Below are 16,324 nucleotides of genomic sequence, written 5' to 3' on the forward strand. Positions count from 1 at the left end.
CCCCTGCCGGCCGGCCGCGGTGGTCTAGCGGTTCTAGGCGCTCAGTCCGGAACCGCGCGACTACTACGGTCGCAGGTTCGAATCCTGCCTCGGGCATGGATGTGTGTGATGTTCTTAGGTTAATTAGGTTGAATGGGAAGGAAAGCGTTTCTGAAGAAGAGAAATTTGTTAACATCGAGTATTGATTTAAGTGTTAGGAAGTCGTTTCTGAAAGTATTTGTATGGAGTGTAGCCATGTATGGAAGTGAAACATGGACGATAAATAGTTTAGACAAGAAGAGAATAGAAGCTTTCGAAATGTGGTGCTACAGAAGAATGCTGAAGATTAGATGGGTGGATCACATACCTAATGAAGAGGTGTTGAATAGGGTTGGGGAGAAGAGAAGTTTGTGGCACAACTTGACTAGAAGAAGGGATCGGTTGGTAGGACATGTTCTGAGGCATCAAGGGATCACCAATGTAGTATTGGACGGCAGCGTGGAGGGAGACCAAGAGATGAATACACCAAGCAGATTCAGAAGGATGTAGGTTGCAGTAGGTACTGGGAGATGAAGAAGCTTGCACAGGATAGAGTAGCATGGAGAGCTGCATCAAACCAGTCTCAGGACTGAAGACCACAACGACAACAACAAAGTTCTAGGGGACTGATGACCACAGATGTTAAGTCCCATAGTGCTCAGAGCCATTCGAGTCCCCTGCCAGCCGCAGAAACAGGATTCTCTGTTTCATACCAACAGTCCATTTTTGTTGTAAGTTATTATAAAAAAAAATGTAACTGTATGTGTTAGATGTAAGTTGAAATAGTGCTGTGTGTTAGTTTTTAGGCTGAGACAGTTTAAGAAAGCCATGTGAAGCTTTTTGATTAGGTCAAGCACTTCCTGAATGGTGATTAAATTTGCGTAGAGCGTTTTTTACTGTGAGCTGTATGGACAAGGCAGACCAGAAGTGCTTGAATCATTCTTAATTCCAGGATTTCGTATGTGATATATATATATATATATATATATATATATATATATATATATATATATATGTGTGTGTGTGTGTGTGTGTGTGTGTGTGTGTGTGTGTGTGTGAAATTAATTTTCAGTAAATTAAGTTCTTGATACAATGAGATTAAAGATGGGCTTTGTCTTCACCACACATGTCGTATGTTGAGCACGCACCCATCTTAATTGCTCGAGTAGGAAAATTCGTATGATTAAGTTAATTTCGATAAGTAATATCGTGTGATGCTTTTTATTTTGTACTCCTTGAGCAAAATGAGAGTGAGTACATTAACCATTTCCCCAGTGGCTTCACGAGAGCCGCATAGCTCAGGTAAATGCGCATGGTCGCTCCGGAGGTTGAAATTAGCTTTGTCAGGAAAAATATCGTGTATGGAATACTGAGTGTGTGGAGTAAGCCTGATTATGGTACATAATGGTCATGACTCTAAAATCTATACTCGATGTTAACAAATTTCTCTTCTTCAGATACGCTTTCCTTGCCATTGCCAGTCTACATTTTATATCCTCTTTACTTCGATTATCATCAGTTATTTTGCTCCCCAAATAGCAAAACTCCTTTACTACTTTAAGCGTCTCGTTTCCTAATCAAATACCCTCAGCATCACCCCATTTAATTTACATTCCGTTATCCTCGTTTTGCTTTTGTTGATGTTCATCTTATATTAAATACTCTGTCCATTCCGTTCAGCTGCTCTTTCAGGTCCTTTGCTGTCTCTGACAGAATTACAATGTCGTCGGCAAGCCTCAAGGTTTTTATTTTTTCTCCATGAATTTTAATTCCTACTCCGAATTTTTCATTTGTTTCCTTTACTGCTTGCTCAATATACAGATTTAATAACATCGGGGATAGGCTACAGCCCTGTCTCACTCCCTTACCAACCACTGCTTCACTTTCATGACCCTCGACTCTTATAACTGCATTTCGCTCCCAGTATTGGACCCCTGCAAACTTCACAATTTGAAAGAGAGTATTCCAGTCAACATCGTCAAAAGCTTTCTGTAAGTCTACAAACGCTAGAAACGTAGGTTTACCTTTCCTTAATCTATCTTCCAAGATAAGTCGTAGGGTCAGCATTTCTACGGAATCCAAACTGATCTTCCCCGAGGTCGGCTTCTATCAGTTTTTCCATTCGTCTGTAAAGAATTCGTGTTTGTATTTTGCAGCCGTTGCTTATTAAACTGATAGTTCGATAATTTTCTCACCTGTCAACATCTATTTTCTTTGGGATTGGAATTATTATATTTTTCTTGAAGTTTGAGGGTATTTCGTCTGTATCATATATCTTACTCACTAGATGGTAGTGTGTTGTTAGGCCTGGCTCTCCCAAGGCTATCATTAGTTCTAACGGCATGTCGTCTACTCCCGGAGCCTTGTTTGGACTTAAGCCTTTCAGTGCTCTGTCAAACTCTTCACGCAGTATGATATCTCCCATTTCATTTTTGTCTAAGTCCTCTTCCATTTCTGTAATATTGCCCTCAAGTACATCGCCCTTGTATAGACCGTCTATATACTCCTTCCATCTTTCTGCTTTCCCTTCTTTGCTTAGAACTGGGTTTCCATCTGAGCTCTTAATATTCATGCAAGTGGTTCTCTATTCTCCAAAGATCTCTTTAATTTTCCTTTAGGTAGTGTTTATCTTACACCTAGTAATATATGCCTCTACATCCTTAAATTTGTCGTATAGCCATTCCTGCTTAGCCATTTTGCACTTCCTGTCGATCTCATTTTTGAGACCTTTGTATTCCTTTTTGCCTGCTTCATTTACTGCATTGTTATATTTTCTCCTTTCATCAATTCAATTCAATATCTCTTCTGTTACACAAGGATTTCTACTAGCTCTCGTCTTTTTACCTACTTGGTCCTCTGCTACCTTCACTATTTCATCTCCCAAAGCTACCCATTCTTGTTCTACTGCATGTCTTTCTCCCATTCTTGTCAATCATTCACTAATGGTCTCTCTGAAACTCTTTATAGCCTCTGGTTCTTTCAGGTTATCTAGATCCCATCTGCTTAAATTCCCACCTTTTTGCAATTTCTTCAGTTTTAATCTACAGTTCATAACCAATAGATTTTGGTCAGAGTCCACATCTGCCCATGGAAATGTCTTACAGCTTAAAACCTGGTTCCTAAATCTCTGTCTTACCATTATATAATCTATCTGAAACCTTCCAGTGTCTCCAGATCTCTTCCACGTATACAACCTTCTTTCATGATTCATAAACCAAGTGTTAGCTATGATTAAGTTACGCTCTGTGCAAAATTCTACCAGCTGGCTCCCTCTTTCATTTTTTACCCAACTACATGTTAACCTACTGAGCTCACAGTTGGTTCACATCGACAGCGCAGAAAGATATGTATATAGCTTCTTTTCTGTGTTTACTTCGTAGATTCTTACTTAAATTGCGTGTGAGTTTCGTATAGGAGGTGCAATTCCGAGTTTTAGTTACTGTAATCGTAAATTCAGGCAGATTGTAGCGCAGTCGTTAGGCATTTGTACAGGTTAGTTCATACATTCTTTACGTGTTTCCCTTGCGTTATCTAGGCACTCGTGTTTCAGTAGCTGTTGTTCAACATCGATTAGAATGGACAGGGACTGTGATTGCTGTGTTTGGATGAAGGCTGAGTTGGCATCCCTTCGCTCACAGCTGCAGGCAGCGTTGACTTCGGTCGCGCAGCTTGATGCTGTTGCCAATGGACACCACTGTGGGGAGCCGGACTTGGGTATCACGGGGATATCAACCTCGTCCCGTCTGCCCCAGATCGGTCTGCCGCTGTGGTTGCCCCGGTTGCTACCTGCAGTGGGGCTGAGCCCTCACCTGTGTTTGATTGGGAGGTCGTTCCAAGGCGTGGCAGGTAGCGAAAGACGTCCCCGGAGGCTGATCAGAAAGCCTCCCCGGTGCGTCTGACAAACAGGTTTCAGGTACTGTCTCTGGCTGAGCCAGATGCAGCTGCGTGCCCTGTTTCAGAGGATGATTCTCAGCCTTCAAGGTCCGGGCAATCGGAGAGGGTGGGCTTATTGGTAGTTGGGAGCTCCAATGTTAGGCGCGTAACGGGGCCCCTTAGGGATATGACGGCTAAGGAGGGGAAGAAATCCAGTGTGCACTCCGTGTGCATTCCGGGTGGAGTCATTCCTGATGTGGAAAGGGTCCTTCCGGATGCCATGAAGAGCACAGGGTGCAGCCAGCTGCAGGTGGTGGCACATGTCGGCGCTAATGACGTGTGTCGCTTTGGATCTGAGGAAATTCTCTCTGGATTCCAGAGGCTATCTGATTTGGTGAAGGCTGCCGGTCTTGCTTACGAGATGAAGGCAGAGCTCACCATCTGCAGCATCGTTGACAGAACCGACTGCGGACCTTTGGTGCAGAGCCGGGTGGAGGGTCTGAATCAGAGGCTCAGACGGTTTTGCGACCGTGTTGGCTGCAGATTCCTTGACTTGCGCCATAGGGTGGTGGGGTTTCGGGTTCCGATGAATAGGTCAGGAGTTCACTACACTCAGCTGACGGCTACACCGGTAGCGGAGGCTGTGTGGCGTGGACTGGGCGGTTTTTTTAGGTTAGAAGGCCTCCGGAAAGTACGGGGTGGGCAGCAATCTCAAAGGGTGCATGGCAAATACAGGACGTGCTTGGATCAAGGAACAATCGGAATTGTAGTTGTAAATCGTTGTAGTTGTGCTGGCAAAGTCCCTGAGCTTCAAGCGCTAATAGCACAGAAGCTGAAATCGTTATAGGTACAGAAAGCTGGCTAAAGCCTGAAATAAGTTCTGCAGAAATTTTTACGACGTCTCAGACGGTGTTCAGGAAAGATAGATTAGGCAGAATTGGTGGTGGAGTGTTTGTGTCTGTCAGTAGTGGTTTATCTTGTAGTGAAGTCGAAGTAGATACTTCGTGCGAATTGGTATGGGTGGAGGTTATACTTAACAGCCGAACTAAGTTAATAATTGGCTCCTTCTACCGATCCCCAGACTCCGATGATATAGTTGCTGAACAGTTCAGAGAAAATTTGAGTCTCGTAGCAAATAAATATCCCACTCATACGGTTATAGTTGGTGGGGACTTCAACCTTCCCTCGATATGTTGGCAAAAATACTTGTTCAAAACTGGTGGTAGGCAGAAAACATCTTCCGAGATTGTCCTAAATGCTTTCTGCGAAAATTATTTCGAGCAGTTAGTCCACGAACCCACGCGAATTGTAAATGGTTGCGAAAACACACTTGACCTCTTAGCCACAAACAATCCAGAGCTAATAGAGAGCATTATGACTGATACAGGGATTAGTGATCACAAGGTCGTTGTAGTTAGGCTCAATACCGTTTCTTCTAAATCCACCAGAAACAAACGCAAAATAATTTTATTTAAAAAAGCGGACAAAGTGTCACTAGAAGCCTTCCTAAGAGACAATCTCCATTCCTTCCGAACTGACTATGCAAATGTAGATGAGATGTGGCTCAAATTCAAAGATATAGCAGCAACAGCAATTGAGAGATTCATACCTCATAAATTGGTAAGAGATGGAACTGATCCGCCATGGTACACAAAACAGGTCCGAACGCTGTTGCAGAGGCCACGGAAAAAGCATGCGAAGTTCAGAAGAACGTGAAATCCCGAAGATTGGCTAAAATTTACAGACGCGCGAAATTTGGCACGGACTTCAATGCGAGATGCCTTTAATAGGTTCCACAACGAAACACTGTCTTGAAATTTGGTAGAAAATCCGAAGAAATTCTGGTCGTATGTAAAGTACACAAGCAGCAAGACGCAGTCAATACCCTCGCTGCACAGTGCCGATGGTACTGTTACCGACGATTGTGCCGCTAAAGCGGAGTTATTGAACGCAGTTTTCCGAAATTCCTTCACCAGGGAAGACGAATGGAATATTCCAGGATTTTAAACACGAACAGCTGCTAGCATGAGTTTCTTAGAAGTAGATACCTTAGGGGTTGCGAAGCAACTCAAATCGCTTGATACGGGCAAGTCTTCAGGTCTAGATTGTATACCGATCAGGTTCCTTTCAGATTACGCTGATACAATAGCTCTGTACTTAGCAATCATATACAACCGCTCGCTCACCGATAGATCTGTACCTACAGATTGGAAAATTGCGCAGGTCGCACCAGTGTTTAAGAAGGGTAGTAGGAGTAATCCATCGAACTACAGACCTATATCATTGACGTCGGTTTGCAGTAGGGTTTAGGAGCATATACTGTATTCAAACATTATGAATCACCTCGAAGGGAACGATCTATTGATACGTAATCAGCATGGTTTCAGAAAACATCGTTCTTGTGCAACGCAGGTAGCTCTTTATTCGCACGAAGTAATGGCCGCTATCGACAGGGGATCTCAAGTTGATTCCGTGTTTCTAGATTTCCGGAAAGCTTTTGACACCGTTCCTCACAAGCGACTTCTAATCAAGCTGCGGGTCTATGGGGTATTGTCTCAGTTGTGCGACTGGATTCGTGATTTCCTGTCATGAAGGTCGCAGTTCGTAGTAATAGACGGCAAATCATCGAGTAAAACTGAAGTGATATCAGGTGTTCCCCAGGGAAGCGTCCTGGGACCTCTGCTGTTCCTAATCTATATAAATGAGCTGAGTGACAATCTGAGCAGTTCTCTTAGGTTGTTCGCAGATGATGTTGTAATTTACCGTCTAGTAAGGTCATCTGAAGACCAGTATCAGTTGCAAAGCGATTAAGAAAAGATTGCTGTATGGTGTGGCAGGTGGCAGTTGACGCTAAATAACGAAAAGTGTGAGGTGATCCACATGAATTCCAAAAGAAATCCGTTGGAATTCGATTACTCGATAAATAGTACAATTCTCAAGGCTGTCAATTCAACTAAGTACCTGGATGTTAAAATTACGAACAACTTCACTTGGAAAGACCACATAGATAATATTGTTGGGAAGGCGAGCCAAAGGTTGCGCTTCATTGGCAGGACACTTAGAAGATGCAACAAGTCCACCAAAGAGACAGCTCACACTACACTCGTTCGTCCTCTGTTAGAATATTGCTGCGCGGTGTGGGATCCTTACCAGGTGGGATTGACAGAGGACATCAAAGGGTGCAAGAAAGGGACAGCTCGTTTTGTATTATCACGTAATAGGGGAGAGAGTGTGGCAGATATGATACGCGAGTTGGGATGGAAGTCATTAAAGCAAAGACGTTTTTCGTCGGGGCGAGATCTATTTACGAAATTTCAGTCACCAACTTTCTCTTCCGAATGCGAAAATACTTTGTTGAGCCCAACCTACATAGGTAGGAATGATCATCAAAATAAAATAAGAGAAATCAGAGCTCGAACAGAAGGGTTTTGGTGTTCGTTTTTCCCGCGCGCTGTTCGGGAGTGGAATGGTAGAGAGATAGTATGATTGTGGTTCGATGAACCCTCTGCCATGCACTTAAATGTGAATTGCAGAGTAATCATGTAGATGTAGAATTGCAGTAACCCATGAGTATTGAATTTTCGTCTCCGTTCACTATCTGAATAATTTCTTTTATCTCATCATACATTTCTTCAATCTCTTCGTCATCTGCGGAGCTAGATGGCATATAAACTTGTATTACTGTGGTAGGCGTGGTCTTCGTCTCTATTTTGGCTACAATAATGCGTTCACTATGCTGTTCGTAGTAGCTTACCCGCGCTCCTATTTTTATATTCATTATTAAACCTACCTCTGCATTACCCCTATTTGATTTTGTATTTATAACCCTGTATTCACCTGACCAGAAGTCTTGTTCCTTCTGCCACCGAACTTCACTAATTCCCACTATATCTAACTTAAACCTATCGATTTCCCTTTTTAAATTTTCTAACCTACCTGCCCGATTAAGGGATCTGACATTCCAAGCTCCGATCCGTAGAACGCCAGTTTTCTTTCTTCTGATAACGACGTCCTCCTGAGTAGTTCCCGCCCGGAGATCCGAATGGGGGACTATTTTACCTCCGGAATATTTTACCCAAGAGGACGCCATCGTCATTTAACTATACAGTAGAGTTGCATGTTCTCGAGAAAAATTACGGCTATAGATTCCCCTTGATCTCAGCTGTTCGCAGTACCAGCATAGCAAGGCCGTTTTGGTTAATGTTGCACGGCCAGATCAGTCAATCATCCAGACTGTTGCCCTTTGAACTACTGAAAAGGCTGCTGGCCCTCTTCAGGAACCACAAGTTTGTCTGGCCTCTCACCCGATACCCTTCCATTTTAAAGAACATAATTCTTATTATAGGAAACAGCATTCTATAATTATTAAAAATAAACTGGAAGCAGTCTTGACTGCATAAATTATTTAATGTGGTGACCGGTTTCGATCTTATTACAAGATCATCTTCAGACCTACATTGGACAAGAATCCTTATAAACCTATAAAGGACAAAATCATATTTTGATAAAACAATAAATGACGCTGATATGTCTGCCGGAGGCGGTGGCGCATGATAAGCCTCTTGCTTGTGGCTGGTGGGGTACTGCAACATGAAGGACGCCAGCTGCTAATTAAATAGTTAAAGCCCCGCCCACCATCTACGGCATAACGTCGCGGACAGCCGATCACGTAAGTTGCATTTCTGCCGCTTAAGAAATTAACGTGGTAGTTACTATTAAATCATTATTACCAGCTATAGAACTTATAAAACAAGTTAAAATCTTATAGCTTATAAAATATAGTGTAAAAAGGTAATTACTGTGACCTAAATAGTTTGGGACTCTATCATGTACTGTTATCGACCAAAACAAAGATGATAACAAGGACGGTGGGTGGGGCTTCAAGTTGCAGTACACCACCAGCCACAAGCAAGGGGGTTGTCATGCGCCACCGCCTCCGGCAGACATCTATGGTATGTCAGCGTTATTTACTGTTTTATCAATATATGATTTCGTCCTTTATAGGTTTATAAGGATTCTTGTTCACTGTAGGTCTGAAGATGATCTTATAATAAGATCGAAACCGGTCAGCACATTAAAAAATTTATGGGATCAAGACTGCTTCCAGTTTATTTAGATACCCTTCCGTTGTGGTTTGTGGTTGCACCTACGGTACGGCTATCTGTATCGCCAATGCACGCAAGCCTTTCCACTAACGGCAAGGTCCATGGTTCATTTGGGGGGGGGGGGGGGGGGTTGTTTTTACGTACCAAACGTATTTTTGTATAGTTGAGCTGAACCTTCGAATATCGGTAAAAATTTTGTGAAGTTTTGTATGGCGGACTATTTCTTGTAGATTGTTATTCATGGATGAAGTTTCGTATTTTGACATTGTTTTCTCGTGCTTTCTCCTTCTCGTTTGTAAATATTGCGTCGTACGGTGTTGCTGTGGCTCGGACGCGTCTCTGATGCTCTGCCGATTGTCGTTTGTTTACTGCTTTGTTTTAGTTTGATGTTCGCGAACTTCGAATCTGTTCCGTTTGTTTCCATTCTCTCTCTGAGTGTGTGTGTGTGTGTGTGTGTGTTATTTTGTGTGTCCAATAATTCGTTTAGACTGTTAAATTGTGTTGTTCGTTTAGACGGCGTGACACTGAATATGCTACAAGATTGTTACATAGATTCTGTGAAGCCACCGAAGAAATTCGACCTACGGGCGCCGATGGCTCTTTGCGTTAACTGCGAGTGTCCGTCGCGGCGCGGCGCTGCAGTCGCCGGCCGGCGGGAAGCCCGCGCGCACGCCGGCCGCCGTGGGGCAGTGCGTCGCCGGCGCTCGTGGAGTCTGCGCGGTCTGTGTAGGCACGACTCGCCGCAGCCGCGCTCAGCCGTCAGTCCACACGCGTCGTTCCACGATGCCCACCGGACGTGCTCTGCAGCGACTGGCGGAGGCGCTGCCTCTGGTGCTGCTGCTCCTGATGATGGTTCCGGCCGGCTCCTTCGCTGCACAAGCCACTCCTCAGGTACAGGTCCCTCTTCTGCACCAGTCCCTCGGTCAGTACCAGGTACCGATCCTCAGGATACATGCACATCAGTTTTCATCCCCTGTGCGGCGCTGTACCTGGGATTAGATCAGATTAGGTTTTCGTTCCATAGACTCGCGTGGGTGTCGGACATGTCAGAAACTATAACATAAAAAAACCTAGAACGTTTGAATGTAATACCGACTTCTCTGATCAGTAGATTGTCAAGATTTGTGAATACCTTACAGTAAACTGGGACTGCTAATATTTACAGAATTACACTGTCAGGGGATGTAACATAGTTATGCACTTTTAATAAATTGGTCATACACAAAAATACCTAATCTTGAGTTGTGACCAACTGCTGTCAGAACTGAAATCTAACATTTTTACTTAAGCTGGTCGAACAGTATCTGTTATGATATTCGTATATAGACTAGGAGAGGCCTACCAAAAATTCCTTGAAACTCTGTGTAAACTGTGCTTTTTCTGAAACCAAGTTTTTGATGGTTGCTGGAAATTTATTGAAAGTGTGGTTCCTGAATATTGGTCCCCTTTTTCGACCAAGACTATCACGTAACTTAAGGTAGTCTAAGATACGTCAAAGGAGAGATATAAAGACCAAAAATGTCTATACTATCGACAGACAAACTTGGGATGAATCCACCTCCCTTTCCAATCACTGGACGGTGATGTACCATGGTTTGTTACAGTGTCGTAGAGTAGCCTAACAAACCATTACCAGAGAGATACAAAGCCAAAAAAAGTGTATATTGTCGACAGACACTGCTTTGGAATTTCGCCATCGGGTGTCAAAATCGTAGTACCGGTTCATGTCAAAGTCTTGGAACAGTAAAATTCTAGGAGATCTGATACAGCATTTTGTTTCCAAATTTTTTTCTCGTCAGACTTTCTAGTCCTATTGACTTCCACCATTTAATACGAAACGCTGCTACTTAGAAATGAAAAATGTTTTCACTGTTGTTGTTCTACATTTTTCCTGATACAAATAACGAAGTAACGCTCATGCATTAATGTGGATTCATGCAACTTTTCTAGTGCCCTCAAAGCGGTAGAGGTGTACAATCTTACGAATAACACCGAGCGAGGTGGCGCAGTGGTTAGACACTGGACTCGCATTCGGGAGGACGACGGTTCAATCCCGCGTCCGGCCATCCTGATTTAGGTTTTCCGTGATTTCCCTAAATCGCTCCAGGCAAATGCCGGGATGGTTCCTTTCAAAGGGCACGGCCGACTTCCTTCCCCGTCCTTCCCTAATCCGACGAGACCGATGACCTCGCTGTCTGGTCTCCTTCCCCAAACCAACCAACCAACCTTACGAATAACATGTACATCCTAGTGTGCCACTTCTCATACTTAAAACAAAAGTTAAAAACTATCACGATCTTCATCCCAACAAAGTATAAGTCACTGAAAATTTTTATTATATTAACATATCTAGAAAAAAAACCATAGAAATTATGCAGCTCTGGACACAGCTGATTTCCCATATATCCTGCTTGATCAACTCCTTTAATGGCTGTCCATTTTTTCTGTCGGTAACAACTTTATATATTTGTTGTTAGGCGTTTCGATTGCTACACTATCGTCATCAAGTGGTGATTATATTTCCCAAAACCTTTCTTAGAGGAAAGTAGTGTCCCATCTCTTGCAGCAACATATAAGATGGTCATAAAATGCTTGTACAAGAAATCGACAGTTCTTTCCACTAAAAATTGTTATGTACGAGACGGTTTCCACCCCGTAATGGTAGTATAGCAGTCAATACGCCTAGGGAACAATATAAAAACTTACATCATATCCAATCAGATTATCAGTCCGAGTCTTCACAGTCTGTAATGTATGAAATAGCTGTAAGTTTACATCTCTTACAGTCTATTACGTTGTCAGTTGTTATTCCTCTTTAGCTCACATCTTCACTGTCTGATCTGCAGAAAATGGGATTTACAGCTCAGCCTTAGTGCGAAACATCGTTTCTGGTGGTCTAAAACGTTTTTATAAAAAAATTTTGTCGCCAATAGTTTTTTATTGCAAACGATATCGAAAAATACCAAAACTATTTAGTGAGAATGCAGTGAGGTACGACGTTTTTCCTAATTATACACGGGAATGTGAGCATATTGCCTCTTCCGGTATTTTTAACAACTGTTACAAGTTTTTGTCAGTGTAGTGTGTAACTAAAGTATGGCTAATAAACTTAAACATGGTCCACAGTAAGCTGTAATATGATTTATATTTAATAGTGCGATTAGGTAATTTCGACACACATTAAGGTAGGACATTATTGCAGTTATCTGTTTTATCTTAATGTGAACCGAAATTAGCTAATCGCACGATTAAATAAAATTCACATTATAGCCTACTATGGACCATGTTTACGTTTATTAAGCATCTGGAGGTCGTGGATCTCCGCAAATACAAAATGTTAAAATATTAGTATTAACTGTGAAATTTACTGGTTGAGTAAGGCTAGTAATAGATCTTAACAGTAAAGTACACTTGCAAAACCTACATTATTTATGTGCATAAAATACGGTCACTGTAGCAACAATCGGAAACAACACGTCACTTTATTAACACGACGTGGGACTTTCATTACAGACACGCTTAGAAGTGACTACTCTCTTCCTGACGAGTCCATCCGTCATTCTGCGACACAATTGAGTGTGGGACATTTTTCCACACAAGCAACATATCATTTGGAGTCCCTCCCACCCACGCTCCAAGTCATCAGTTACCTTTCCTTGGGCCTGTACACATTTTAACTCGGATCTATCGATGATGACAGCACTAATTTAAACAAACACGTCACTGGAATAGTCAGATGAATATATTTACTTCAAGCACTGAAACACACGAGATTTATTAGTTGTTTACCTTTAAACGTTATAAACTGAGAAGATAAAGAAACTGGTGCATCTATCTATACCGTGTAGGGTCCCCGCGAGCACGCAGAGTGCCACAACACGACGTGGCATCCACTCGACTAATGTCTGAAGTGGTGCTGGAGGGAACTGACACCATGAATCCTGCAGGGCTGTCCATAAATCCGTAAGAGTATGAGGAGGTGGAGATGTCTTCTGAACAGCACGTTGCAAGGCATCGCAGATGTGCTCAGTAATATGCATGTCTGGATAGTCTGGTGGCCAGTGGAAGTATTTAAACTCAGAACAGTGTCCCTGGAGCCATTCTGCAGCCATTCTGAACGTGTGGGGTGTCGCATTGCCCTTCTGGAATTGCCCAAGTCCGTCGGAATGCGCAATGGATATGAATGGATGGAGGAGAACAGACAGGATGTTCACGTACGTGTCAGCTGTCAGAGTGGTATCTCGACGTGTCAGGGGTCCCACATCACTCCAACTGCACACGCCCCACACTATTACCGAGCCTCCACCAGCTTGATCAGTCCCCTGCTGACATGCAGGGTCCATGGATTCATGAGCTTGTCTCTCTACCCGTACACGTCCATCCCCTCGGTACAATTTGAAAAGAGACTCGTCCGACCAGGCAACATGTTTCAAGTCATCAACAGTCCAATGTCGGTGTTGACGGGCACAGGCGAGGCGTAAACCTTTGTGTTGCGCAGTCATCAAGGGTACACAAGTGAGCTTTCGGCTCCGAAAGTCAATATCGATGATGTTTTGTCGAATGGTTCGCATACTGACACTTGTTGATGGCCCAACATTGAAATATCCATCTATTTACGGAAGGATTGCACTTCTGTCACGTTGAACGATCTTCTTCAGTCTTCGTTGGTCTCGTTCTTGCAGAATATTTTTCCGGCCGCAGCGATGTCGGAGATTTGATGTTTTACCGGACTCCTGATATTCACGGTACACTCGTGAAATGATCGCACGGGAAAATCCCCACTTCATCGCTACCTCGGAGACACTGTACCCCATCGCTGGTGCACCGACTATAACACCACGTTCAAACTCACTTAAATCTTGATAAGCTGCCATTGTAGCAGCAGTAACCGATCTAACAACTGCGTCAGACACATTTTGTCGTATATCAGCGTTGGCCACCGGAGCGCCGTATTCTGTCTGTTTACATATCGCTGTATTTGAATACGCATGCCTATACTAGTTTCTTTGGCGCTTCAATGTATAATTTTTTGTGAGATAACTGGGAATGTGTGGCTATGACCCACCACTGACTTCAGTTTCAAATACAGTATTGTCCTAGTTACTGTAAATGTATTTGAAGTGTAGACTCTTCGATTTAATCCCCGGAAAATTATTCTCTTATTTAATCGAAGGCCTACCTTTTCTTTGGGGAATGTGGGACATGCATGATGGGGCACCGGTATATTTTGATGCTAATACGAAGGGCGTTCAGTAAGTAGTACATTTTTTTTTCTGAAAGCAGGTTGTTTTGGCTAAGATACACTATTTTACAACGTAATCTCTGTTCAATGCGACGGCCTTATGCCACGTTACTGCAAGAGCCTCTATTCCCGCGTGGTATCACACTGTTGGGCATATCAGAGGCAACTCTTGCTGCATCACTAACCTTACCATCATCCACCTAGTGTTTCCAGAGGACTGCATCATTCATTGGACAAACGGATGGAAGTTGGAAGGTGCGAGATCCGGCTGTACACTGAGGTGATGCTAGTAAAAAAAAAAAAAATGGGCAAATGGCTCTGAGCACTATGGGACTCAACTGCTGTGGTCATAAGTCCCCTAGAACTTAGAACTACTTAAACCTAAGTAACCTAAGGACAGCACACAACACCCAGCCATCACGAGGCAGAGAAAATCCCTGACCCCGCCGGGAATCGAACCCGGGAACCCGGGCGTGGGAAGCGAGAACGCTACCGCACGACCACGAGAGGTGATGCTAGTCATGGGATACATCCTAATATCCGGTCGGATCTCCTTTTGTCCGGAGTAATGCACCAAACGGACGTGGTATGGACTCAGAAAGTCGTTGGAAGTCTCCTGCAGAAATACTGAGCCGTACTGCGAACAACTGTGGCCCGGTGACATGGCCTATTGTCAGCCATAAAAATTCCTTCGTCTGGGAACGTGAAGTGCATGAAAGTCTGCAAATGGTCTCCAAGTAGCCAAACACAACCATTTCCATCGAATGATCGATTCAGTTGGACCAGAGACCGCAGTCCATTCCATGTAAACACAGCCCACATCGTTATGGAGACACCACCAGCTTCCGCAGTGCCTTGTTGACAACTTGCGTCCATGACTTCGTGGGGTCTGCGTCACACTCAAACCTTGCCATTTGATCTTACCATTTCAAGGCGGTAATCACCTGACCAGCCGGCTGCTGTGGCCGAGCGGTTGGAGGCCCTTCAGCCTGGAACCGCGCGAACGCTACGGTCGCAGGTTCGAATCCTGCCTCGGGCATTGATGTGTGTGGTGTCCTTAGGTTAGTTAGGTTTAAGTAGTTCTAGGGGACTGATGACCTCAGATGTTAAGTCCCATAGTTCTCAGAGCCATTTGAACCATCATCTGAGCAGGTTATGGTGTTATAGTCGTCTGGGGTCTAACCGATACGATTACGAGTCCAGTAGAAGAGCTGCAGGTGATGTGCTGTTACCAAAGGCACTCGCGTCGGTCGTCTGCTGTCGTAGCCCCTAACGATACTTTCGTCATATGTCCTACGTTGATTTCTGCGGTTACTTCACGCAGTGCTGCTTGTCTGTTAGCACTGACAACTCTACGCAACCGCCGTTGCTGTCGGTCGTTAAGTGAAGGTCATCGGCCACTGAGTTGTCTGTTGAGAGGCAATGCCTTATATTTGGTACTCTCGGCACACTCCGGACTCCATGGATCTCGAAATATTGAATTCCCTAACGATTTTCGAAATGGGATGTCAGAAGCGCCTATCTCCAACTACCGTTCCGCGTTCGAAGTCTCTTAATTCCCGATGTGCTGCCCCATGATCACGTCGGGAACCTTTACACTATATGTGCGTATCGCTAACTCACCTCACTTTAGTGTGGTTGAGAAAAAGCAGTCCAATGAAGAGACGTCCAGTTGTGCAGCGAGGTGTTTCGTTTGATATCCGTCGATCGCCTCCCAAGACAGTGGTCGCAAGTTCCAACACTGGAGGAGTTACGGCGTGTACGTCCGGACGGTGCGCGGGATGTCTGACAGGTTTTCGCGACCTTGCTGCGATAATAGACGCGTCACCCAACGACCCACCGTGCTTTTGTTCATTTCCGGGTCTCCGCAGACATCATGCCTGCGCGTATGAATATCTGCGACGCTCTGGTTTTCCCCCAAAAGAAACTCAGTGACAGCTCTCTGATGACAATTTGAGGCTATGTTTAGTGCCGGCCCAATCGGAACTTCATGTAAATATAGCGGGAATACACCACCAATTTCCCATAGCAAATTATGCATTTTTTCAATCCAAATTGGGCGAGAAAAAGTCTTCCATTTCCTATA

At 43.9% G+C, this 16,324-nt stretch overlaps 1 protein-coding gene across 3 annotated transcripts in view; it reads left to right on the top strand.

The window, feature by feature from the left end:
• The first annotated feature begins 9,697 nt into the window (after positions 1-9,697).
• The window catches only part of LOC126259995 (SPARC-related modular calcium-binding protein 2), an 860,600-nt gene continuing 853,973 nt past the window's right edge, over positions 9,698-16,324 (top strand). For all 3 annotated transcript variants that reach the window (XM_049957136.1, XM_049957139.1, XM_049957137.1), the window contains exon 1: positions 9,698-9,887. In XM_049957136.1, the coding sequence (XP_049813093.1) occupies positions 9,780-9,887 (108 nt within the window). In that variant the 5' untranslated portion in view covers positions 9,698-9,779. The remainder of the gene's footprint in view (positions 9,888-16,324) is intronic.

Source organism: Schistocerca nitens, chromosome 5 (genome assembly GCF_023898315.1).
Source record: "Schistocerca nitens isolate TAMUIC-IGC-003100 chromosome 5, iqSchNite1.1, whole genome shotgun sequence".
In the NCBI taxonomy this organism is placed as follows: domain Eukaryota; kingdom Metazoa; phylum Arthropoda; class Insecta; order Orthoptera; family Acrididae; genus Schistocerca; species Schistocerca nitens.